This window comes from Anastrepha ludens, chromosome 3, assembly GCF_028408465.1.
Source record: "Anastrepha ludens isolate Willacy chromosome 3, idAnaLude1.1, whole genome shotgun sequence".
In the NCBI taxonomy this organism is placed as follows: domain Eukaryota; kingdom Metazoa; phylum Arthropoda; class Insecta; order Diptera; family Tephritidae; genus Anastrepha; species Anastrepha ludens.
In genome coordinates, this window is record NC_071499.1 from 84,594,905 (window position 1) to 84,619,450 (window position 24,546).

Below are 24,546 nucleotides of genomic sequence, written 5' to 3' on the forward strand. Positions count from 1 at the left end.
GTGAGAATTTTTCAAATCTTTACAATGACACGAATAATACGAATAATATAAAACGTGGTCGGCAATGAGTTGTTAGATAAATGACTTAAAGAGAACTTTTAATCTACGCCAAAATCTGATTTAAAATGTATGGGTTTAAAAGAAAGAAACTTCAATGTATATGCCTAGCTCCAGCTCTGTTTAGTCTATGGCAACAAAACGGAGGACAATAGCTTGGAAGGCTCATGAACTATTCCGAGACCTTCAGAAGACAAATTTTAAGAGTTGATCTAAACTTTCACCGTACCCCGATGACTTTAGTGAAATGTCATATGATGAGCACCACTTTGCCCTACAACTCAAACTTGACAACAAGTTTATTAGGAGAAAAAATTACAAGTCCAGATTTAACCTGGCTGTATGGAGCATGCCGCATGAAATAACGGTAAGAGCAATTAACGGCCATTTGCTTTTCGAAGAAAAAATGTGCTTACCAAGAAGAGAATATTAATTTTCTAGATGATTTTGCACACTGAAAATGTCTATAAATTGTAAAATTTATTTTCTGTATATGCTGCGCCTTTACAAGGTGTCATACCAAAGCCATGTACGTAGAGTTTTCTCAAATATAAGATTTTCGTTCGATTACCTAGGAGGCCTATTGATGTACCTAAATTAAATAGATACTTGCTCACGGCATATCTAAAGCCCTTCACATATTCTATATAACTACGTCTAGCCGTCTACTGTCGTTCAATCTCTTTTCCCTACAGGCGCCACAACATCAACCATCATTAGCTCTATGCGAGTATCACTACTTCCGAGTGTCATAATAATTTTTTTCTCACCGTCTCATTTAAATTTCATCAATATTGTAGATGCAAATATTTCTTTAGTTTTTGGAACGCAATTAAACCCGGTAATCTCTCTCCCACTCCCTGCCTCTTCTCATCCATGCTTATATCGGCGTCGGCATTAGCGTGTAGTCTTGATGCAAACTGGGCTTGACGGCATCGTAGACTGGCCGAGTGCCATCATCAGGTAATGCATAAACATCAGGTGGCACACAAAGCGACTGCAATTTCGATATGTATGAGTCGAAGGGTTCATGGTGAGCATATCCAGCTGGATGATGTACTGTATAAGGATGATGTGGTGGCATTGCACCACTGTGTGGAGGTGGTGGTGGCGGTGGTGGTCCCAACATGCCAGGATGTGTGCCAGCCAAATGATGTGGTGGCGCTGCATACATAGATACAGCACCAGTAACAACATTCGTGGGAGCAATAGAAGCTGTGGGTAGTGGACTTGGAGGTATGAGCGTGGGATGTGGTGGATGTGGCGCGCCATAGGCACTAGTTAATTGTTGATTACTCAACACTTCAGCGGTGGCAGGTAGGCCAGCAATATTAGCAGATAAACTGTTGCCGATGGTGTCGGATGGATGCCCACCTATGCTGGTACTACTCACATTGTTAACTTCATTACCACCAGTGCCACCACCTAACGGGCTTGAGTTCATACTTGCGCCACTATTGCAGCCAGGAGGTGGTAAACGGACGTGCTCTAGTAGGGTGATAACGTTATTGCGCAAACTCTCGTAATAGGAACTCGATGTGGGTGCGCCACCGCTGCTGGGTGCTGAGGTGGTAGTACTGATGCTAATGCTGGGTGGTGGTGTTAAATAGCTGCCACTGTGACTGCCTATGGTGCCGGAGAGACTGCTGGGGAGGGTGTGTGAGAGATTGGTGCTGGAGAGGTGGTTGTTGCTGCTTCCGGTACCGTTGCCGCCGATGTTGATGTTACCGTTGCTGTTGGTGCTATTGGTGCCGTTGCCGTTGCCGCTGGCGCTGCCAATGTGGTTGTTGAGCGGGGATGCGGTTGAGGCGCTGGAGGAGACGCTACCAAGAGCTGTTGCTCCTCCAGCATTGATAGTCACCGCAGAGAGATCACGCTGTTGATGAGTACTCAGCGGAGAAGCCTCCTATTAACAGCGAGCAGAAAGAGAGGGAGAGAAAGAGAGAGAGAGGAAATATATTAATTGAATGCATTGGCAAAAGAGTGTTACAATTCTATTATACTTGATCACTTAAGATTAGAGGGCCCTAGAGTAGAATATACCAATGAATCAAGAAATGAGTATGACTTATTGACCAGAAATGCTAACATTCTAGCTGATTGTGAGCTTCCTTCTAAACACTTCAATAGTGGGTTTTGTATGGCGTAAAAATTTTCGAGATAAAACTGCTATAAATAGCCGCACTTCCGTAATATATTTTATAAATTAATTTAATAGATAGATAATATAACTGTTATAAAGATGATGACTTTCGAGTGTATAGTGGCGGTAGACATGTTGCCAGCAACATGCTGTGAAAGTTAATTCAAGTAGTGGGCAACATTTTTGACAGACGAAGTAATCCTATACACAATGTGTATAGCAACATGTATGTATATGCAACATGTATATACAATATTGGTGCCGTGACTAGCTGCTTTATATTATAATTTTACAAACTGCTTAGAATAGATTAAACTAGCGTTTTTCTGTTGATACGAAACCAAAATATTCCAAAGTATTAAATCAGGTAGAATAGTTAAAAATTTTGTTTAAATATTTCTTTGATTAATTTCAGTGTTTTTTTTTTTAAGCTTTTACCAGGTTAAAGCTTTCTGGAAAGGTTTCCACATAAAGTTTTAAAACTTTGTATTTATTTGAAGGGTAATAAATATTGTACCTTCAGACCATTAACTGTAATTAGTATTCGCGTAAAATTTATTATGAATTTAAAGAAATTTTTACAAATATTAAAAAACGTGGAGCATTTTTTTCTAAGTTGGTAGGTAGCTTAGATGGCAAGAGTACACGGATACACTACAAGTAGCACAAGAGTGCCGTTTTAATACCTCAATGTAGACCACTACTTGCGAAACATTACAAAACTTAAAGGAAGAAAAAACCATCTACCGCCATTCAGTGCTCTTGAAGTAGTTGATGAGAGAAAAGTGATCTAAGCTGGCAAATATCCCGAAAAGGCACACCAAGGAATTTCAAGTGCCTAGCCGCCGTACCTGGACATTTGCAAAGAAAATGTTCAACAGTCTCCCTCTCTGTAGGTTCGCCACAACTTTTGCAATGGGGGTTGTTTGAAAGTCCAAACTTCTCCGAAGTCCCAGGTCCGATCACCCAGCATCCGTTATGATTTTTGAAATAGAATGGTGGGGAATTCCCTGCACTTTAAGCGTCTACTGTACACTGAGGCCAAGCGCTTTTGAGATAGCATGCAATAAGATAGAGCCCCACCTGTCTTGCGCTTATTTAAAAAAGAAATTGTGCAATTTCCCTTTAACAGCGTTCACGGGGACACCGATGTCTGAGATTGGGACAATTGAAATCGGTTCTGTGGATCCCTTCCTGGCAAGCTCATCGACAATTTAATTTCCCCATATGTTCCTATGCCCTGGAATCCAGATGATGAAAATGTTTGCTGCACATTCGAGGTGTATGATCTACTCCTTACAGGAGTTGACTAGAAGAAAGCTGCAAGGTGGCGATGGCAGGGCTTTGATCGCAGCTTGACTATCGGAAAAGATATTTTTGTCTCCCTCCCAACAGCGATCTCTAAGCATTTTGTATGCCTGCAGGATCCCGAAGACATCTGTTTGATAAACACTACTAGTTCTCGGCACACAAGGGAATAGACGGGAGAGTAGTAAATGGCGGAATAGTTAGAAGGCCTGGTGGTGGGACAACACTCCATAGATCAGAGCTTAGAAGTGTAAGACAAGAAGTGTTGCGCGACAAGAGCAAATCATAGGAGTTCTGCCTGAAAATAAACTGTGAATGCTCACAGGCAGACATCGAAGCTCTCGGCACAGGCTCCGGATATGGTCTAATGACTCTTGCTGAATATACAAATCATCCCCAGAGACTACGATACACTTTTTCCCGAATGCATTTGGCATGGAGAGGAATAAGTAAACATCTCGGCTTGATACGAAAGAGAGGCACAATTTCACATCTCCAATTTCTTAAAAGAACTGGGTATGGATGAGGTTATATGAAGAGTATAGGATAAAATATACCTTACGGTTAAAGTGAATACTTATATTTATCCATTTTGTCCCTTCTTTCAATGACCTCAGACAAGAATATATACAATCGCCGACATGTCTACCGACCGTGAAACCACTGAGCCACTCTAGCTTTTTCGCACCGGAACTTGTTCTTTGCTTTGGATGAATGATTCTGATCAAAACCAATTTGACCTTTGGGATATTATATTTTGGGGGTAAGTTTATGATTCATAGAAGTGTTAAAAGTAGCTAGCATAAGTTAGGTTAGGTTACGGTGGTTCCACTGTCTGTTGTAATAATTCACTCTAACTCCCACTCCTCCTCGTTCCTGCAAATGCGACAGAAGTCAACTACTTATTTCAATCTACAAAATTTGAGGGAAATCCCATACGTTTCACCAGTGATGGTACTAACCACTGTACTATGCTCATTCCTTCTAGGCCAAACCTGTCTTCTTATCTTAAAAGCGGGCGCCGTGGTCCATCTACTGTTGGCTCGCGCGATATAGACTGACCTAATTGAAAACACTTGCTCGACAATATGTGCTACATTGGATTAAGTAGGCAATTGATTAGTAAAGTCCTCTCTCGACGAACCAAACTAACACTCTATAAGGCTCTCATCATGCACATCCTAACGTAAGGCGCAGAAGCTTGGATGATTACAAAGTCGGATGAAGCGTCACTTGGACTGTTTGAGAGAAAGATTCTGCGGAAGATTTTTGGAACTTTGGCGTTGGTGAATATCGCGAGCGATGGAACAATGAGCTGGAAGAGTTTTACGACGACATAGACATAGCGCAGCGAGATCCAAGCGGCTACCATGGCTGGGCTGGGATTCAAACGCTCCGGCTCTGAAAGTATTCGATGCTGTACCAGCTTCTTTATCGTGCTAATCGGCACCAGTTGGAAACATCAAGGGAAGCCAAGATCTTCTCCCCCTAATCTTTCCCTCGTAGAGAGGTCTTCCTCTTCCTCTGCTGGTACCGCATCAAATATTTTCAGAGCAAGTCAACACTTTACCTATATATAATCGGTAAGCTCATCCAAGAAACTCGGCCAATTTCCAGCACCCTCTGCTACATCCATACATGAAAAATCTATCTAAAGGGTTTTCCAATAACAGGTGCTACAGGTGAATGGATTGCGCTATCGAGAGATGATTAACGAATTTTTGTGCCACACAAGCAACGAAACCATTGATCTTTTACGGGAAAAGTTTCCGGACCGTGGGTGATCACAATTGGCCACCGAGGTCTTGTGATTTAACGCCTTGTGACTTTTTTCTTTGGGGCCACGTGAAAGAGAAGGTCTACGCTAACAGCCCAGGGTCGATTCAAGACCTGAAAGATGGAATTCGTGAGGCTATCGAGGACATAGGGCAGCCACTTTACAATTCGGTTATGGAAAATTTCATGAAAAGGATATTGTCCTGTAAGCGCGGTCTTGGTGGTCATTTGCCTGATGTTATTTTCCACTATTAACGGCATACCTTCCTCTTTATAATGAAATAAACATCTGATCATTTATATTAAAAAATAGCATTTTTCTTGGTATATCAAAATAACACGTCTTATTTAAAAACCCTAACAACTTTAGTCGGCGTAGGATACCCAAAAACCCCAGCCTATGTCAACACGTCGCACGATGATAAATGTGGCTCCACCAATTTCAGAGAAAAAGTTTGCTCACATTACGAAAATTAGAGTGCCATCTTTGCCTAAAATTGTTAAGACTCCATATTGTTTTTGTTATAATATTTTTAGCGCGTACGGACAGACATGAGGTCGAATCCTCACATCATTCTGAGTATTTTAGTATATACGTATATGTCTACATCTAGCTCGATTCCTTTATGCTGGGCAAACAACCGGTATGTGAACAAAATTATGATATCCTTGTGCACAAGTGCGTGGGTATAAAAATCGACAGACTTACACAACCACCTATCACCTTCTAACCCAGCCACTTCACCCTATTTCACTATGACGTCCCATTCAAAGCGAATAAAAATGAATTATCCGCATTAATTAGGGGACTTCATAATTCCATGCTGTCATTATTCTTCCACATCATTTAATAAAATCATCTAATTGAATTTAATTTAATTCAATTTTGTTCGGTTCGTTGATGCGCAATAACGACCCTTCAGAAAAGTGAGGCACCTACCAATGTTCCAAATAAAACCTAGTAAGTATTCCACCCAACAGTGAGAAAAATACTAACAACAAAAATGAACGTGTACAACAACGAAGAAGGTAGACATTTTTTCTAGACCATTAAGGCAGTGCGAGCGAAATGGCAAAATAGCATTTGAAACGCGAAAAAACCCGAAGAAAATTCTAAAAAAAGTACGCTGAGAAAAAGCAAAAGCAAAGTCCAAGAAAGACATAACAACAAGCGACGTAACAAGGAAAAAATCGACCAGTTTTTTGTACACAACAATAAACACTTACATGCTCACGAATAGTCAAGTGGCGCTAGGAAAGAAAGCAAGAAAAAATTGTTCTGCGACGCCCTCTTCTGCAGTAAGTACGTTTGAGAATGTATGCAAGAGCTAGCAGGCAGTTGGTCCACAATCGTGGTATTTTATTACTACACGATGCATTGGTGGTGGCTCCAACTGGTCGCGGGGGATGGCATACCTCCAACTTGTTTATGTTAGCGGTGATGGGAGTCCTGGAACGGTACTCTTGGATACATACCGAACAGCGTGTGGAAATGTTCGTACATATAAAATGCTGTGCTGTCGTTGGCTAAGCGCCAGCGCACTCCAATCACACGGCGCCTCCTTTTATTGTTGTAATTTTTTTCTCCCTACTAGAATGCATACTCGTACAAACATGCTTGTATGTGTGTAAAATATGTATTAGACGTGAATGTCTCTTTGGAGGCCAAAAGGTTGTGCAAAAGTTGAATGATTCTCATGTGACTCCCCTTTTGGGAATGTTTTTGTATGTATGCGTGTATGCGTGTATGAGTGTATGAGTGTATATGTGAATGCGTTTAGCACTCTCGTGCGAGTGGAGCGAGAGTGAGTTGTTGGTGGTGGAGTTGTTGGTGTACTTACCGTTATGAGGGCGACTGAATAGGAGCGAATCAAAATGAAACGCGATTTGTTGATTTGTTTACGAGTGAAAAGGGACGAATGTCTACAAATATATGCAAGCTACGAGTATCAACAATAACAACAAAATAGAAAGCTTCGTAGATTTCCGAAAGCAGGTGGGGTTTATGTACACATGTCCACTTATACATATACATACACGCCCGTACATACATAGGTGACCACTGGGAATAGGATCTGTTAGTTGGCTCCAGTGCAACGCTTTACGCGCATGTACACGCAACCTTTAGGGATTTGCATTGCTGCTCTCGCTCTGTTTATATACATACATTTTACAAATACACAGTACATACATATATGTATGTATGCATGTTGGCGAGGGATGTTGGCGCACTGGAATGCCTGCAGCAGTAACAGCCCTCGCATAGAAATGCATCCAAATTGCATTAAAGCTCACTCATTGGCCAAAATCGTTGTTGGTCTCCACTTGGCAGTCATCATTTGCTGTCATCAGAACGCCATTTTGTAATATATCTAGAGGAGACTACTCGGTTGATTGCCTGCCTCATTGAAAGTGTGTTTGCATGAATTGCTAATGCAATTCATCATCATTGCATTTACGAAATTTGTTTACTTCATTTGCTATTTCTAGGTAATTTGTATTTGGGCGTGAGTTTATCCTTCAGTGATTGCGAAAAGAAACATTTTCGTATACATATTTGCATATGTATGTTTGCATGCGGTATTTGAAGATTTATTTCCAAGGGTTACCAGCATGGAAGTGTGGAAAAAAGGCGAAGAAATGAATTGTGTATAGATCGTACATATTAAAACAAATATTAGGTGGTGTAGCTGAAGATTCTGATATGTACATACTTATGTAAATATCGTTTCTAAGAAAACTTGTACTAAACTTGCTAAATTTTTGTTTTGAATAAGAATACATTTAATTAATTCGTGCCTCAAATGTAACAGCTTTATGTGAGAAAAACTTTTTTGTAAATAAAATTTCACAATTTTTTTTTAGCATTCACTATTATTGTAAAATTATTTTAATAATTGTGCATGTAAAATATTAATCCCGACGAATTTTAAATAAATTAAAAGCTAAATTTTATATGCATCGCGTGTTATCAAAAGAAAATGCTTGAAAGCGGTGGCTAAGTAAAATAAAAGCAGACTAACAAAAACTCTGTAAACTCTAATTCGCCACTACAAACAACTTAAATACGCTTAAGCTAAAATTTGTATGGAGGAAAAACAGCGACACTACAAATTTGATGGGAAAACTCGACTGAGACCTATCTAAACTATTGATTTTAAAAATATTTATACACTCATATATATACATAAACCAAAGAAGACACTTATGTAGTAGAGCTTATGTTTTTTACTTGAGTATTCTGGTGGTACTTTGCATTGCACCCTCTTCATATAAAAAAAACTTCATTAAAAGAGTACAACCCGAAGAATTATGCCGAAAACTTCCTAAAGTAGCAATGAGAGAGTTTTCTCTCAATCATCTTTGAGGTGAGCGGTGACAATTTACTAGCACATATGGATCTGCAATACAGTTCTTTGTGGTATAGTCCTAGTTATGCCTCCATTTTTCTTTAAACCCGTCTGAGGAGTTAGCGAATCGGTCTTAATATGGCATTTAAATAGCGAAATTTACAATTTTCTCGATTCTTCAATCATACAGCGAACTTTCTGTTATGAGATGAATGTATCAGTTTGGAAAACGGAAAAGAGTGAAACGTTTTTCAAAAACTGTATACATATGTATAAAAATATTGTTTTAACTTATCTGAAATCAAAAATATATGTAGCTTTGGAGATTAAGATATCTCAATCCTTACACGAGTTTTCTCTTGAATGCCCAAATGAGTGACGTTGGCTGGGTCATGTCGTCCGAATGGATACAAACGTTCCGGCTCTGAAAGTGTTCGATGCGGGGTACGGTACACTAGACAGGGCTAGTTTACAGGGCTAGCTGTACCAGCTGGGGGTAGCAGAGGAAGTGGAAGGCCTCATCTGCGTTGGACAGATCAGATGAAGAAGAACTTGGCTTCACTTGGTGTGTCCGATTGGCGCCGGTTAGCATAAGAAAGAAACGACTGGCGCGCATTGTTAAACTAGCGTAAGCGGTTATCGCGTCAATGAAGAAGAAGAAGACGATAATTGATAACCTTGAAATTATGCATACTAAGATTAAATGCCATGTAAGTACAAAGTTGCTCGTAAAGGGCTTTCAGAGGACTTGTTAAGCCAGGTTAAGTTAGGATGGTAAGTATTCCCTACTATCCGATCAACTCTTTTAGCCAGACTGTACCTAAACTTTACATATATCCAAAGAAGTGTTTCTCTAGAGGTTTGAAATGCATTAATCTAAAGGCGGGAGGCAGAGATAAATGAACTATAGCTATAGAAACTTCATTGTCTTCCAGAAACTACTTAAAACTACTTGTTCAAAATACGTCATTGGACAGGGACAGATTTAAGAGTTTTGTTGTAGCCCTATGCTTCACTATGGAGTAAAAGGAATAAATATATATATATATTCACAGAGGAAGCGTTGAATTGATTGTACCTCTTTTTTATCTCAACGGCTTCTACAAAAATCTTTATGCTCCAAACCTGGTAGTTATATGACAAAATATTCTAATTAGTTTCAACACCCTCAGTAAGGTCTGCGTTCTCTTTCCATCGGGTGTTGGTCAAGTTGAACACGAGGTGCCCAGACTAGTTCACTTACTGTTAGTAGCTGCTTCAACTTGATCTTCATTTTATGAAAATAGGCAACCCCGTAAAAGTTGCATACGATTAACTAAAGTCTGTAGACTAAGACTATATCCCGGCACATTTGTCTGTTTCCCCATTTCCCGAAACACTTGTACGTCTAGTACCCAGTTTGACGCTGTGCTATCAAAAAGATCGACATTAATGAGCATGTTTTGAATTGGGGCTATCGACCATGAACGTAGTTTGCCTATCTACAAGAGAGGGGAGTTTTGAATTAACAAAATCTGTTCTGTTTACAAGTTTTGTTGCATTTGCATTGCCTTGGAGATACACTAATTTCCTTAAAAGTCGGAGGAGGCACATCCATATTCAGGGTAGTTTAGCCACAAAGTTATTTTTAGAATAGAAGGTTTTGAGATCGGAATGAAATTTGGCACAAGGTCTATAGGAAATGGTTGTCTCCTGGTGATGTTTGTTCGAAAATGCGATATTTGTCATGGATAATCCTCCAGCCTTAAGGCCGTTCTCGCAACTAATCTCTGACGTTTTAGATCACTTTATAGCGACGGTAAACGTATTTTCGTTCTCCGAAGCACTTATGAAAATCTCGGTTCGATATATTTAAAGGTCGGTTGATATTCCGAAATTGTGTAGCCAAGTTTAAGGTGCTTGAGTTCGAATTGTAATTTTTACATAAATTACTTGCTGCGTAATTGACATATTTTAGTTGACGGATTGCTGAGAGAGCGAAGAGAGTCAAAGGACACTTTAAAGTGAGAACAAAGTTATAGACAAATTGGGCCAGCGATCCCCCGAGGTTCTTCAAAATGTATTGAAAAAAAGAAAATCTACTTCACAAAATTAAATTTTCCGCTAAATGGCATGCAAGCAGAACTCAATACTTTCCAAACAACTTGACCCAGAAGTGGGACTTTGATATATAGTACATAAGCTATTAATAACTTTACGCCAAAACTTTAATACGATGACGAATGCAAAACTTTGGTTGTTAGACTATAAACTTTTCTGCTCCAAATTTTCCAAACCGAAACAGCTCAGACACAAACTCGTGGCTAGCGCCGACGTTGGCTTTGGCGTAGGCGGCGGCGTTGGCGGCAACGGTGCGAGTACATTAACCGCAGCGACTTAGCGCGTGACTTAAGCGTGTGAAAGTGTTTAAAGCAAGACGGCAGCGCAACGTGTCGCGGAAGTTTGGAGAAAAGTGCAAGAACTTTTCATAAAAATTAATTGATAAACTTTGATAAAAGCGCAAAAGTTGAGCTAAGTAGAGAGTACCAAAGCAGCGCGTGGAGGAGACAGTGGGCGCAGAACTGGCAGTAATGGAATCTGAAAATATGAGTCATTGCCAAGCTAGACAGGAGCACAGGAATTTCCAAGCACTTTTCGGAGACCGACTGCCGCTGTGTGTCCGTTCATCTAACTGCCTGTCTGTCTATTGAGTGTGAATACGTATATGCCTTTGTACTTTGGTAATAATTTAAATAACAAAAGTTGCAAGCAAGAAAAAATTAGAACTTTATGTTTGGTGTTTGGGTTAAGCGCCGACGCCGGCATCGCAGCTGGCGTAGTTACTAGGCAAAAGCAAAAGTTAGCGGTCGCCGAGCAAAAGTTGGAAAACTCCAAGTTTTGAGTTTTGGTGTGAAAGTTGTTGCGCCTTTTGCCAGCCGCCGAGAAAGCCATATTTTTTTTTTGCTTTTATAATTTTTGCTACCTATCTCTTTTGCTCACACTGTTGTTTGCCAGTGTTTAGCGTATGGCTGTCTGTCTGTCTATTTGTCTGTCGACTTTCTATGTCCTGTTTCCGGCTTGAGTTCGTTTGTTGTAGTAGAAGCTATGCACTTTTGTTTTAGAAAATTCGGCGACGTCCTTGAAAACTGTAATAAGAAGTTTATAAACAAAGTAATACACAAATTCACAGATACAGGCAAACAAATTTAAACAAACAAATACTATGACATACTTATATGTGATTAATAAACCTATGGAAGAATGCTTATTTGGTTGGATATGGAAGCGTAAGCAATTAAAGCGTAGACACGGCATCCTAAATAGGCTTTCAGAGTAGAGCAGGGATCGATGGGTTAGAACTCATTGGGTTAGTTATTTTGCTTCTCTTCTAAAACAGTTTTCTGCTAAATTTCCTACCTTTAATTTAAACTTCTTTTAAAAAGCGATCTGTATTCGGGGCATGTATGAGGTATGGGGGTTTCGATTATGACAATAATAGAAAAAAATCGTACATACTTATAATTGTTACTTATATTTGTTTGCCTCAACGAACCTGAGTCTACGTACCCTATCGCTGGTGTTCAACTGTGATTCCATGGCATTAATGTCTGACTTGAGACGCATCATTTGTGATTCGACGCGTGCATTTTCCCGTTGCAATTCCGATATCTCCGCTTCGAGTGTGTTCAAGTCCTCGCCAACACCGCTGCCATTACCGCCATTTGTTGAGGGCACGTTGTTGTTGATATTGTTATTGTTCGCTGTGTTATTTGGATTGTTACTGTTGTTGTTGGAAGTATTGTTGCCTTGCAGACTATCTGGCAGTGTAGCTGTGCCGGCGACGGACGAAGAGACATTGCCCAGAGCAGCAGTGGAACTAACGACCGAGGCGTTGTTGTTGCTGCCGTTGCTTATATTACTAGATATGGAAGCAGAAGAGGAGACTGCGGAGCCAACACCGCCCATCATCATTTCGATGCCTAAGGGTAGAGCGGAAGTAAAAGTTTGGACATAAAATAAATAAATTTTCAACATTATTTTTTATTTAGTGTATTAGTGTAATTTGCAATTTTTAGAATGTTAGAAAAAACAATAATAATTATGTGCGCGTGTGCTAAAATCTAAGCATACCAAAGTAAAAAGTATACTTGACGGCTGAGTTTAAGCCATTTTTTGAAAGTGTTGAATTAACGTAGAGAGAAAGCAATTGAATTTGTTTATTTAGAAAAGGGACAAAATTGGTGTTATTTTTTCTTCTAAGCTGGGTTTTTCGTTGACTAATTCGCTTATCCTAATGCGTCTTAGTTTATTGTGATTTATTTATCTCTATACGCATGGAACGTTTTATACTGATCTATTTATTTATTATATATTGGGTGTGGGAATCAGTTTCCGCCCTCGTAAAAGAGGTGTCGCTGCTGATACTATTATGGAATTCGCTCTAGAAATATACTGGTGATTTTAAGGTGTATATGTGATACTCAATATTTTTTGATTTATTTATTGTACATGTAGTATTTTATTACATTAGAACTTTGCGCTAATTTTTCTAAGTAAAAGAAAAAATAATTAAAAAAAAATTTATTATAAGCGTAAAACAGGACAAATTTAACTATTATTTATTATGAACATTATTATATTTATAAAGTAATACTTTTACTAAAAATTAGTTAAATTAATATACCGAAAGGCATTGTTCTAAAAATATACTAAACTGCATTCTTCTAAAAATGCAGTGAAATTTTAAATGTATGAGTTGGTATGCAACATTTTTAGCAAAAGTATTATTTCAAAATATGCCTAAAGACGTTATTCTAAAATTGTATTGTACTAAAATTCATTGTTCTAAAAATGTACTAAAACTTGAAATTAATGACTTAGTGCAAAATTTTTAGTTAAAGTACTCCTTAAAATGAAGCCAAAAGACGTTATTCTAAAATTGTACTAAAATGCATTGTTCTAAAAATGTACTAAAACTTCAAATTAATGACTTGGCATGCAAAATTTTTAGTTAAAGTACTCTTAAAAAATATGCCAAAAGCCACTGTTCGGGAAATATATGTACTAAAATGTATTGTTCTAAAAATGTACCAAATTTTATAATTTACTAAAATTTGAAATGTATCACTTGGTATGCAACATTTTTAGTAAAAGTATTGTTTTAAAAATATTTCAAAAGGCGTTGTTCTAAAATTATACTAAAATGCATTGTTCTAAAAATGTACTAAAACTTCAAATTAATGACTTAGTATGAAAATTTTAGTTAAAGTACTTTTTTATAAAAATATGCCAAACGACATTGGTCGGAAAATATACTAAAATGTATTGCTCTAAAAATGTACTAAAATTTGAAATGTTTGACTTAGTATGAAAATATTTTAGTAAAAGTATTATTTAGCAAACATTCCAAAAGGCGTTGTTCTAAAATGCAAAATGCACCAAAATTTAAAATGTAAACAAAATGTACTAGAAATTAATTCATATGAAGTGATTGTACTAATTATCTTCTAAAATGATAATAATAATAATAAAACTACTACAAAACGCAGTTGCGCTACTACTAAACAAAATTGCATTACAAGGATAACACTAAACTGGTTTGATAAGAGGCTTATATGAGTATTCGACTATTTTGTGGTCTCAATACAATCTTTTGAAAATAGAAATTCTGATTTAAAAGTGTGCATGTTTGTGAATTTTCACCAAAATAATTTATTCGACTTTAATAGCTTTGCTCCCGCTCTTTAAAGAAAAATTATACATACAGGTATATTACTACACCATTTTTTAAGTCAGCATTTAAGCACTTGCGGCCAAGTCGAGATATGTTGTTTTGTCAATAGCGCCCATATATGAACTAAAAGTGTGGTAAATGTTTGGTTATGGTGAAAAAAAAAATATTATTTTATTAAAAAGCTCTACTGAGGGATTTAACTTAGTTTACAATCAAAATTTAAAACTCTTAATACTGTTAGTGTATTACCTAAAATACCATTGCACAATATTTTTGCTGGATTGTATTAGTTTTATGTTTAAATTTTAGTAAATAGAGAGATCAATCTGAATCGTCCTTTCCGTATTAGATTTCAGACAAATTAGAGAGTAAAAATTTTTGCATATACAATATATTATTAATTTATTGGAAGATTTATAATTTTTGCAAATGGCATGCAACAGGTTAGCTTAAAGTGATAGTTGGTTTACCGCTTTAAGAACCCATGAACAATTCACAAGCAGTATTTTAAAAATCTGTGTTTTCCATTAAAATTATTTCTTTCCTGAATTCTTTAGCATAATTAAATTCTCCCTACTTCTTTTCTCTAGAAACAGCTAAAGTCCCTACTTCGTTGTTGCTTGAACATCCAGTGATTGGACATGTGTGTGAATATGAGTGATATAAATGGGCAGAATTATGATGCCAAGCCCCCAGTGATGTGTCAGCCGTAGTTACTCTCACCATTTTCTTTGGATAGCTGAACGTGGAGATCTATCATTCTGCATGGAGTTACTGTTGTGTAACGCACTCAGGCATTTCTCTTTCAACAACAAAAAAATACAGTGCTGTGAGAACCGAAAGAGAGAGACCACAAGAGAGAAATTAATCGTTGCAATGCAAATGTCACAACCTTCGCGCTAAAGAAGCTGCGTTTGAAAAATAACTTATTTCATCTTCATCCATTTACCTATTCAAAAGTGGTTTCAGAATACTATTTCGCGTTTTAAAACACGAATAAATATTTAATGTGCATAGCTTAAAACAAAATATTTCCACAAAATTTTGTTACACTTTGTAACATAGCAAAAAAGTATGAATGTAAGCATATAAAAATAACAAAAAAATGGGGCTGCGCATAAGAGCTTACCTTGTTCTTCATGTCATTCAATCGGTGGGTAGGTGATTCAATATGGTTCGGTTTTTTTTTTCGGAAAAATGTTGTTAGATAAGGTACTGTGTGTAATATTTGTATGCAAAAGTTTTTCAAATGCAAATTTTCATTTCAGAACAGAATGTATATTTGAAAAATCTTGTGCTACGTAGCTTGTCTTTTGTTACATAGTACTATACATAGTATTAGTTTAGTTTTGCTAATCAAAATTTTCATTCTATAGCAGATATTCGGCACCGATACAAAACGTCGCATAATCTAAACACAAATTATCCACATGAAACGAAACGAATAAGAAAAAGAAAGAAAATGAGAGAATAATTAGAAATGAATATTAGAATTTTTTTTTTGTATGTTTGATTAGAACAATAGTGGAGAAGGTCATACAATAACTGGAATTGCTATGTCTGTTGTAGGCTTGTAATAACGAGTTAATTGCTTATAAGAAAATTAAAATAAAATTAAGTACATAAATAAAGTCACAACTACTTTTTACGAAGTAAAAGAAATAATTTTTTTTCATAAATTAAAATTCATAAAAACTTAAATATCTTTAAATTTGTTAGCACACGCACACATATATGAAACCGAAACTATAAAGTGATTTTATGTACTTTTTAATAGGTGTTCGAAATTAAAAAGAAATATTTACAAAAAGTTACTAAGTGTGTTTGTGGTTTGCCTACCTGTATAGCCTTTCGGATAGACCATTGTAACATCATCGAACTTCGGTTTCTTCATACTCTGACTAGCAGCACTGCCGCAACCTTTAGGTGAAATGAGAGAAACAAGCAACAACGAAAGCAAAACAAATGTCGAGGGTTAGTTCTGTGTGCCGCTGTTGTTAAGTTGGTTTGTAAGACATTACCAAAATGTTGAGCATACGCACCGTCAAACTTCATTGCAGTCGCTGCAGCGACGGCGGCTTTATGTTGTTCTACGGTGCCGCCGGCTTCGAGTACGCGCATTTTATTACGATTCGCGATGGGACAGCCAGAAGCGCTGCAAAGACATAGAGAAGATAAATAAAGAGATAAATATTATATGTATGTAAGGAAATAGTTGAAGGGGCATGACTTCTAGTAGGTTTTGTAAGTATAGTGCTTACCTTCTGTGCGACAAGAATTTGCCAGTAGAGTGACCAGAACCATCGCAGCCAGGAATGGGACATCTGAAATGGAACGCAAGTTTTGTGTTAAGACCAAGGATTATTTGGAGAACAAACACATATATAAGGCGTTCCATAATTCTAGCATAGGGATTTAATGAGAAGATTTGGCAACTTATTTGCTTCTTATTTAATTTTAATAATTTTATTCAAAGTAACTTTTATTATTAATTTCATTTTTTCAGAAAATTTAGTTTATTCTCGAAGTTTTAAACTATGTTCAAACTAAAAGAAAAAATCAAAAAAATTTAATTTTAATTTTAAAATTGCAAACTGTTCAATCAGAATTTTCACAAAAATTTAAATGTTTCGAGAGCTGTACTAAACACTGGCACGAGTGGTTGCACTTGAAGGCGATGACATCACTTTTGAGGAATAAATTTATATTTTGAGTTTTCTGAATATATTCCGCGAACCTTTTGATCATGGTGGTATTGTACGAGAATGGCTTTATACAAATGTACGATGCGCGAAAACAGCTGATAACACCGCTCCAATCACCGGATAAACTCAACAGAACAATTAAGGGAAGCTTACGCAAACATTCAATACGAAATGAAGCACAATTAAGAAATGTTCTTCAAGAAGAGTAGAATACTCGTAAAATAACGTGAGCTGTAAGTGAAAACTACGATAAATCAATACTTTAACTGCGTAAATAAGTCCAATGGTAATCCAATCAAATGGTAGGATTTTATTTTAAGAATGTTTTTTATTTGCTTTTGTAATATATTTTTAAATTTTAAGATGCAATAATTCTTTTTTTTTACTTCTGCAAATTTCTGTATTGAAGTTGGGTTTTATGTTCCTTTCGTGTGAATAAAACACCATTTTATTATAATTTGCTTACTTCAAAGCATCAATAGCGAGAGCATTACAGATAAGTGTGTACCTACTTAAGGGACTAATTGTATAAATGTATATACTGTATATACGGGTGATTTTTTAGCTATTATCTTTTTAAACAGTTGGTTTAAACAGCTGCCGCACGTTTCGTGTTTTGTTTCACTGTCAAACATCTTCAGTTTGGTCTATAATTTAACCATGAATCGTCTTACAAACGAACAACGCTTGCAAATCACTGATTTTTATTATAAAAATGCGTGTTTTGTTCAGAAAGCTTATTGCGCGCTTCTTCCATTTTATGGTTAGTTTAATCGACCCACTGAAGCGGATATTCGAGCTATTGTGACTAAATTTAGAACCAAATTTACATTATTGGACATCAAACCACCCATACGCTTACGTAGAGTGCGAACTGAAGAAAATATCGCAGCTGTATCGGCCAGTGTTAATGATGGCCATCAATTATCGATTCGTCGCCGCAGCAATTGGGTCTCTGTTACTCAACAACGTGGACAATTTTGCGAAAGGATTTAGGTGTGAAGCCTTTCAAAATACAGCTGGTGCAAGAATCGAAGCCGAACGACCTATCGCAACGCAGAATTTTTGGTGAATGGGTTCTTGGAAAGTTGGCCGAAGATCCACTTTTTTATCGAAAAATTGTGTTCAGCGACGAAGCTCATTTTTGGATCAATGGGTACGTAAATAAGCAGAATTGTCGATTTTGGTGTGAAGCAAGAAAAGGTCACAGTTTGGTGCGGTTTATGGGCTGGAGGCATCATTGGACCGTACTTCTTCAAAGATGCTGTGAATCGTAACGTAACTGTGAATGGTGAGCGCTACCGTGAAATGATATCCTACTTTTTTTTGCCCAAAATGCAAGAGATTGACTTGCATGACATGTGGTATCAGTAAGACGGTGCCACATGCCACACAGCACGCGTAACAATGGACTTGTTGAGAGGCCAGTTCAGTGAACATTTTATTTCATATTCGGGACCTGTCAATTGGCCACCCAGATCGTGCCATATAACGCCTTTAGATTATTTTTTGAGGGGCTATGCTAAAGCTCATGTCTATTCACATAAGCCTGGTTCAATTAACGCATTGGAAGATAACATTAAAGCATTTATATGTGAGATACCGGCCGAAACATTGGAGTATGCCAAAATTGGACTAAGCAGATGGACCATTTGAAGCGCAGTCGCGCTCAGCATTTGCATGATATAATCTTCAAACACTAAATTATATGGACTGTACTATCGCTTTAAATAAAAATGAATGATTCTGAATTTTACGTGTGTTTTTTTGAAACACTTTCCTATAGCTTTTAAAAAATCTCCCCTTATATATATATTGCTAAGGGGTGAAACAGGTTTTTAGAATTTATATCTGCCTATTTACTTTAGCCATTTAATTGGGTGTTTATGACTTACTGTAGCTATGGTGCAGAAGATTGAAAAACAATCTACTTAAAATTAGCTAGAATTTTCAAATATTTTTAATAGAATAAATAGAAAACTAAATACTAGAAAAAGTATGTTCATAGAACTTATAAACTTATAAAATGAAGAGTCTTTCAAAACTGACGCTTAGATATCTGTAGTGAATAATTGCTAGACGGTACCTGTTTTTATGTCATCTTTGACATTTATAAAGTAGACAGATGTACAATTTTACATGTTACAACAACCCTTTAAAGTTATTGAAACATATTATGAAAATGGTCGAATTTTAAGAGCAACGTATCGCAAAATTTGTGAATTTTTCGGACGAAATAATCGGCCGAGTGAGTCGACAAATCAAAGGTTGGTGAAAGACTTTGAAGAAACTGGCTCTGTTGAGAATAGAAAAAGGACAGGCAGACCCAAAACTAGATATTCAATATTCAAATATTGCTGCGGTAGCGCCCAGAATTGCTGAATAACCTCCATTATCGATATTTTGACATTCTCAACAATTAGGCAGTTATGAATCGACTGTTTGGCTGATTCTACCTGTAGACGTGCTCATGGTGAACCTTTATATGATTTAATTTTTCACATATATTTGTTAAGAGCCGTATTGAATAAAAATAGTGAAACCCGAAAAAATCTAAATTTGTACATATTTTATTTTATAAGAACATCTAGGCGCGCCTTTTGGAAGACCATTTATTTCTGCTTAGTTTCATTAAGATATCGCATCTTTTAGCTGAGTCATTCGTTTCACATACCGTCGGACGGACGAAATTGAAACTTTAATTACATATATCGAACTGAGCGCAGTTGTTGTTCTATTTCATTTCGACTTTGCTCATTTTCAAAGCTCATTTTCTTGTGCACCAACGGACAGACGTACTAACAGATATTCTTAAATCTATTTCATATGCCATTTTGAGCATTTTGGCATATATTTATGTGGCGCAAAAGTAATCACTCTATCGGAAGATTTATAATATTTGCAAATGGCATCGTACGTCAATTGTAATGGACAATTGCGTACTGAGCAGCTGCGGTAAACCGACAAGTAATGGAGCGCGTGAAGGTCTAAATAAATATTTCCATTACTCAAAACAATTCTTTTATTTAGTAAGTATAGAAAGTAAAAGTATAAAATAAAATTCAAAAACAATATTGATGATTCATTTTGAATACTTTTTAAATTTTTATAATTAATATTTGTGCTTTGAAGATGCAAAAAATTGTCAAAAATCAACGGCATTTGCATAACTAAAAATTCTGATTAGTAGTAGCAGTAATAGTATTTATTGCAGATAAAAGTAAAATATACAAAATTTGAAATGGTTGTCAAAAAAGTCTTGCGGTATTTCCGCAAGCTTGTCTTTGCAAGCGCGTAGTTCTAGTTGTATTCGTCGCATCGGTTCACGCTAGAGCTTTTTGGAAAGCTCTTTTCACGTGCTAACACGTGTTTGATTAATTTTTGTTTGTTTTTAGTCGTTCGTGAGTTATAGCGTCGCAAACATGGAGCAAAATAAAGAGAAAATACGGCATATTTTACAGTACTACTACGATAAAGGCAAAAATGCATCTCATGCTGCCAATAAAATTTGTGCAGTTTATGGAGCCGATACAGTTTCCATTTCCACCGCACAACGATGGTTTCAACGTTTTCGTTCTGGTGCAGAGGTGATCGAAGATGCGCCACGGTCCGGAAGGCCTGTCGTCGAAAATTGCGATAAAATCGCTGAATTGATCGAAAGAGACCGGCATAGTAGCAGCCGTAGCATCGGCCAAGAGATGGGCATGAATCATCAAACCGTTATAAGCCATTTGAAGAAGCTTGGATTCAAAAAGAAGCTCGATGTATGGGTGCCACACGACTTGACGCAAAAAAACATTTTTGCCCGTATGGATGCATGCGAATCGCTTCTGAATCGCAACAAAATCGACCCGTTTTTGAAGCGGATGGTGACTGGCGATGAAAAGTGGGTCACTTACGGCAACGTGAAGCGCAAACGGTCGGGGTCGAAAAGCGGTGAAGCTGCCCAGACGGTGGCCAAGCTTGGATTGACGGCCAGGAAGGTTCTTCTGTGTGTTTGGTGGGATTGGCAGGGAATCATCCACTATGAGATGCTCCCCTATGGCCAAACGCTCAATTCGGACCTGTACTGCCAACAACTGGACCGCTTGAATGCAGCACTCATGCAGAAGAGGCCATCTTTGATCAACAGAGGCCGAAATGTCTTCCATCAGGACAACGCCAGGCCACACACATCTTTGGTGACGCTCCGGGAGCTCGGATGGGAGGTTCTTTTGCATCCACCGTATAGTCTGGATCTCGCACCAAGTGATTACCACCTATTTCTGTCCATGGCGAACGAGCTTGGTAGTCGGAAGTTGTCCACAAGAGAGTCCTGTGAAAATTGGGTCTCCGAGTTTTTTGACAATAGGGAAGCGAGCTACTATAAGAGGGGCATTATGAAATAGGCATCTCGTTGGGAACTCGTCATCGAACAAAACGGCGCATATTTGACTTAAATCGCATTATTATAACCAATTTTATGAACAATTGAAAATTCAATAAAAATACCGCAAGACTTTTTTGACAACCTTTATTAAGAAATAAAAATATTTACAATAATTTAACGATAATGGGATGAGTCGTCTCTCGTGCAAAACAATCATTCGGTCTATGGTTTCTAAAACCAGTTAAACTCTCTTATTAAGTAATCTCTGTATCTAAAGGCTAATTAATAAAACACAAAAATTTATCTCAATGGTCATTTTCCCTATTGAGAATCTCAATCAGTTGGGAATCATTTAAATAATTTGCATAACTATTATTACTTTTTTTTTAAGTTTTAAAAAACAAGTTATATCGTTTTTGTTGTAATACAATGAGTTATATTTAAATATTCGGTCCTATTTTAATGATGGTTGTAATTTTTTTCGTCAAAGGCTTAAGAAATAGTTACCATTGACTAGACTGAGCTTTACTTTTTAAAAATATTTTTGTGTTATTTTTAAACGAAATTAGCCGCTTACAATTTGTGTCACTACAATCGAAGATTATTATTCCCTAGCCATGAATCATTAGCATTTGGTTTTAGGTACCTTTATACTTATACATCTACAGTTATATGGATCTAGCGAAATTCTGACTCATAGTTAGATACGCGTCGATTACCAAAACCTCTTCACTAAAAATAAGTTAGTTATTACGTAATTCTCACCTTAGCGGCTCCGAGTCTTGCCCATCTCGTGGCTTACTCTTTGGCTTATTGGCGCGCGGGCATCCCGATAGACTGCGATGGGATGAATAGTTACCGGTCACATGACCTGAACCGTCACAGCCTGGCGTGGGGCATTTCAGTTCTTGCGAGTGTGGCTGCAGATGATTGCGGTCGCTACGCGTGCAGCCCGTCAAACTGTTGAGAAGAGTTTAGAAATATTACAAAAAACAATCCATTTTAACTCATACAGCAGATGAAAAATAGAGCAGCAAAGCAAGCAGGCATGCAATGAAAACTGTAAACTAACCAATCCCACCGCACTTCGTGCTCTCTCGAAGGCACATAACCCAGGCACAATGACAATTGATGGGTGAAATTAATCGGTAATAGCAAATAAGTTTTCTTCTAAAGTTGAGTATTGAAAGTATGCTTTGGTTTGATAAATTTATCTAGCAAATTGCAAACTTATCATTGGCAACAGCATGAGCAGACCGCACTTGAAGAAAAGGAGAGTCAGTGTAGAAAGTAAAGCTGATAAACCCGTTTATCCAACTATCAATTCGTCAGCATACACTTGGGTGCGCACTTAAAAGTTTAAGCAAACCGACTGCCGTTCATATTGCCGCGCGCAATTCGAATAGAGACAAAAGCAACTGCAATACGAGTATGTATTGAATCATTCGAAAAGTTAACTATCAAATTGGATCTCAATTGCTATCGAACAAACGACCAATGCGGGTGGTCCGCAGCTGCCAGTAACTTTTGCTCATAATCTCTAAGTTGACTAACATCAAAACAGCTTTACCAAATCGTCAAAGCATTCAGTCGCTTTAAAGTAGTTGCGTTGCTAAAGGACTACATTTTGTCATTGGCATAATCAACTCACATATACTTGTTTCAACAAACAATCTTCTCTTGCATCTGACGTGCCCTCAGTTTTCATCTAGCGCCACCTGTCCGGCATGTGCGCGCTCGTTTGTTAGTAATTTCAATTTATTGCCACTCTGCCATTTGGGGGCCACACATCTTTATAAATATTAAAATCTACCAGAAAGGACGCAATTCACCGGCGATTCTTCATTCTCAACAGCTTCCATCATCACTCGTTTTCATTATCGTTGCCGACATTCGACAACGTCACAGCACACAATGGCCCTTTGTGAATGCAAAACTCGTCTGATAAGTGTCATTATTGCATATTTTAATATTTTCCATAATGCTCGTGTATGTAAGTTTCCATTTCAACGTCCTCCTACCCGAACGGGTGCACATACATCGTTGGCAAGGACACTTGCCTGTGCTCTTTTCATTATCTTAATAACGAGACTAGTGTCCTTTCCGGTGATCGCTGTGTCCTGTGCCAATACCAGTCGTCCAAAGGGATTGGTCGAACTATTTGCAGTGAATGGAAATCTTGCATGCAATACCACTTATACATACATAGAAGATACATATGCACACATGTGTGTGTATATTCAAAGTGTTAGTAAAAATGGTTGTAAGTAGCTGCTAAGCATAGTAGTAATAAAGTAGCTGTTAGTAGTAAAGTGATTTGACTTGCCATTCGACTAACCTATCCTTTGTCTTCTCATGTTGCGGTATGTGTTGTGGTGGAGGCATGGAGTAACACGACGCTGGGCTGGGTGAGTAGCCGCCCGACACTGGTGTCGGATATCCGCCGGGACCGACAGCAGTCGCATAAGGATTGCTACATTGATATGCGGCTGGACCGTAGCCATGATAGCCGGCTGGGGGATAATCAGACTGTACAACCATACCATAGCCAGGATGAGGTGAATAGCCTAGTTGACCAATACGTAAGTGGAGGAAGAAAAAACATCATACATTTTTGAAAGAAAATTAGTACTTAGCAAGTAAAAGGGGAGGGGGGGACGTTAACCTTACATTAAACCAAAAAGTCTTTAAATCTCTTTGATACTTACCACTAGGATCACGATAACTATCGATATAATGGGAGCCACCACTGTCCGGTGTTGACTCACGACTGTATGGCCGTGGACCGCCGATATGTCCGACCAGCCCGAAGCCAAGAGGTCGGGGTGGCCCGCTGAAATCGACTGGTTCCATTTGTGGTGAACGTGGCGCGCCGTTAGCACCTGTCGGTGGCACACCTGGGCCAAAACCTTGTGGATGTCCAACAACTAGACCGTCGGGATGTGCGCCATATTGAGGACTTGTAATAATACTGAAAAGAGAACAAAAGTTGTGAAAATTTTGGTAAGTACTTGGTTGGCCACAATATGTATTTATTTTTATGATGAAGGAAAGTGTTTTGAGGAATGTGTTTCAAGGATTGAAGCGTGTGTGTTAAGTGTTTCAGCTCCCGGCAATACAGTAGA

General features: G+C 37.7%; 1 protein-coding gene across 1 annotated transcript in view; it reads right to left on the reverse strand.

Annotated features, from left to right (window-relative positions):
• Window positions 1-831: 831 nt before the first annotated feature.
• The window catches only part of LOC128856603 (uncharacterized), a 43,980-nt gene continuing 20,265 nt past the window's right edge, over window positions 832-24,546 (reverse strand). The window contains exons 6-13 of the mRNA XM_054091913.1: window positions 24,130-24,392; window positions 23,760-23,988; window positions 22,187-22,381; window positions 16,609-16,671; window positions 16,390-16,502; window positions 16,187-16,267; window positions 12,181-12,593; window positions 832-1,963 (exon numbers count right to left, since the gene is read on the reverse strand). Of these exons, the coding sequence (XP_053947888.1) occupies window positions 938-1,963; window positions 12,181-12,593; window positions 16,187-16,267; window positions 16,390-16,502; window positions 16,609-16,671; window positions 22,187-22,381; window positions 23,760-23,988; window positions 24,130-24,392 (2,383 nt within the window). The 3' untranslated portion in view covers window positions 832-937. The remainder of the gene's footprint in view (window positions 1,964-12,180; window positions 12,594-16,186; window positions 16,268-16,389; window positions 16,503-16,608; window positions 16,672-22,186; window positions 22,382-23,759; window positions 23,989-24,129; window positions 24,393-24,546) is intronic.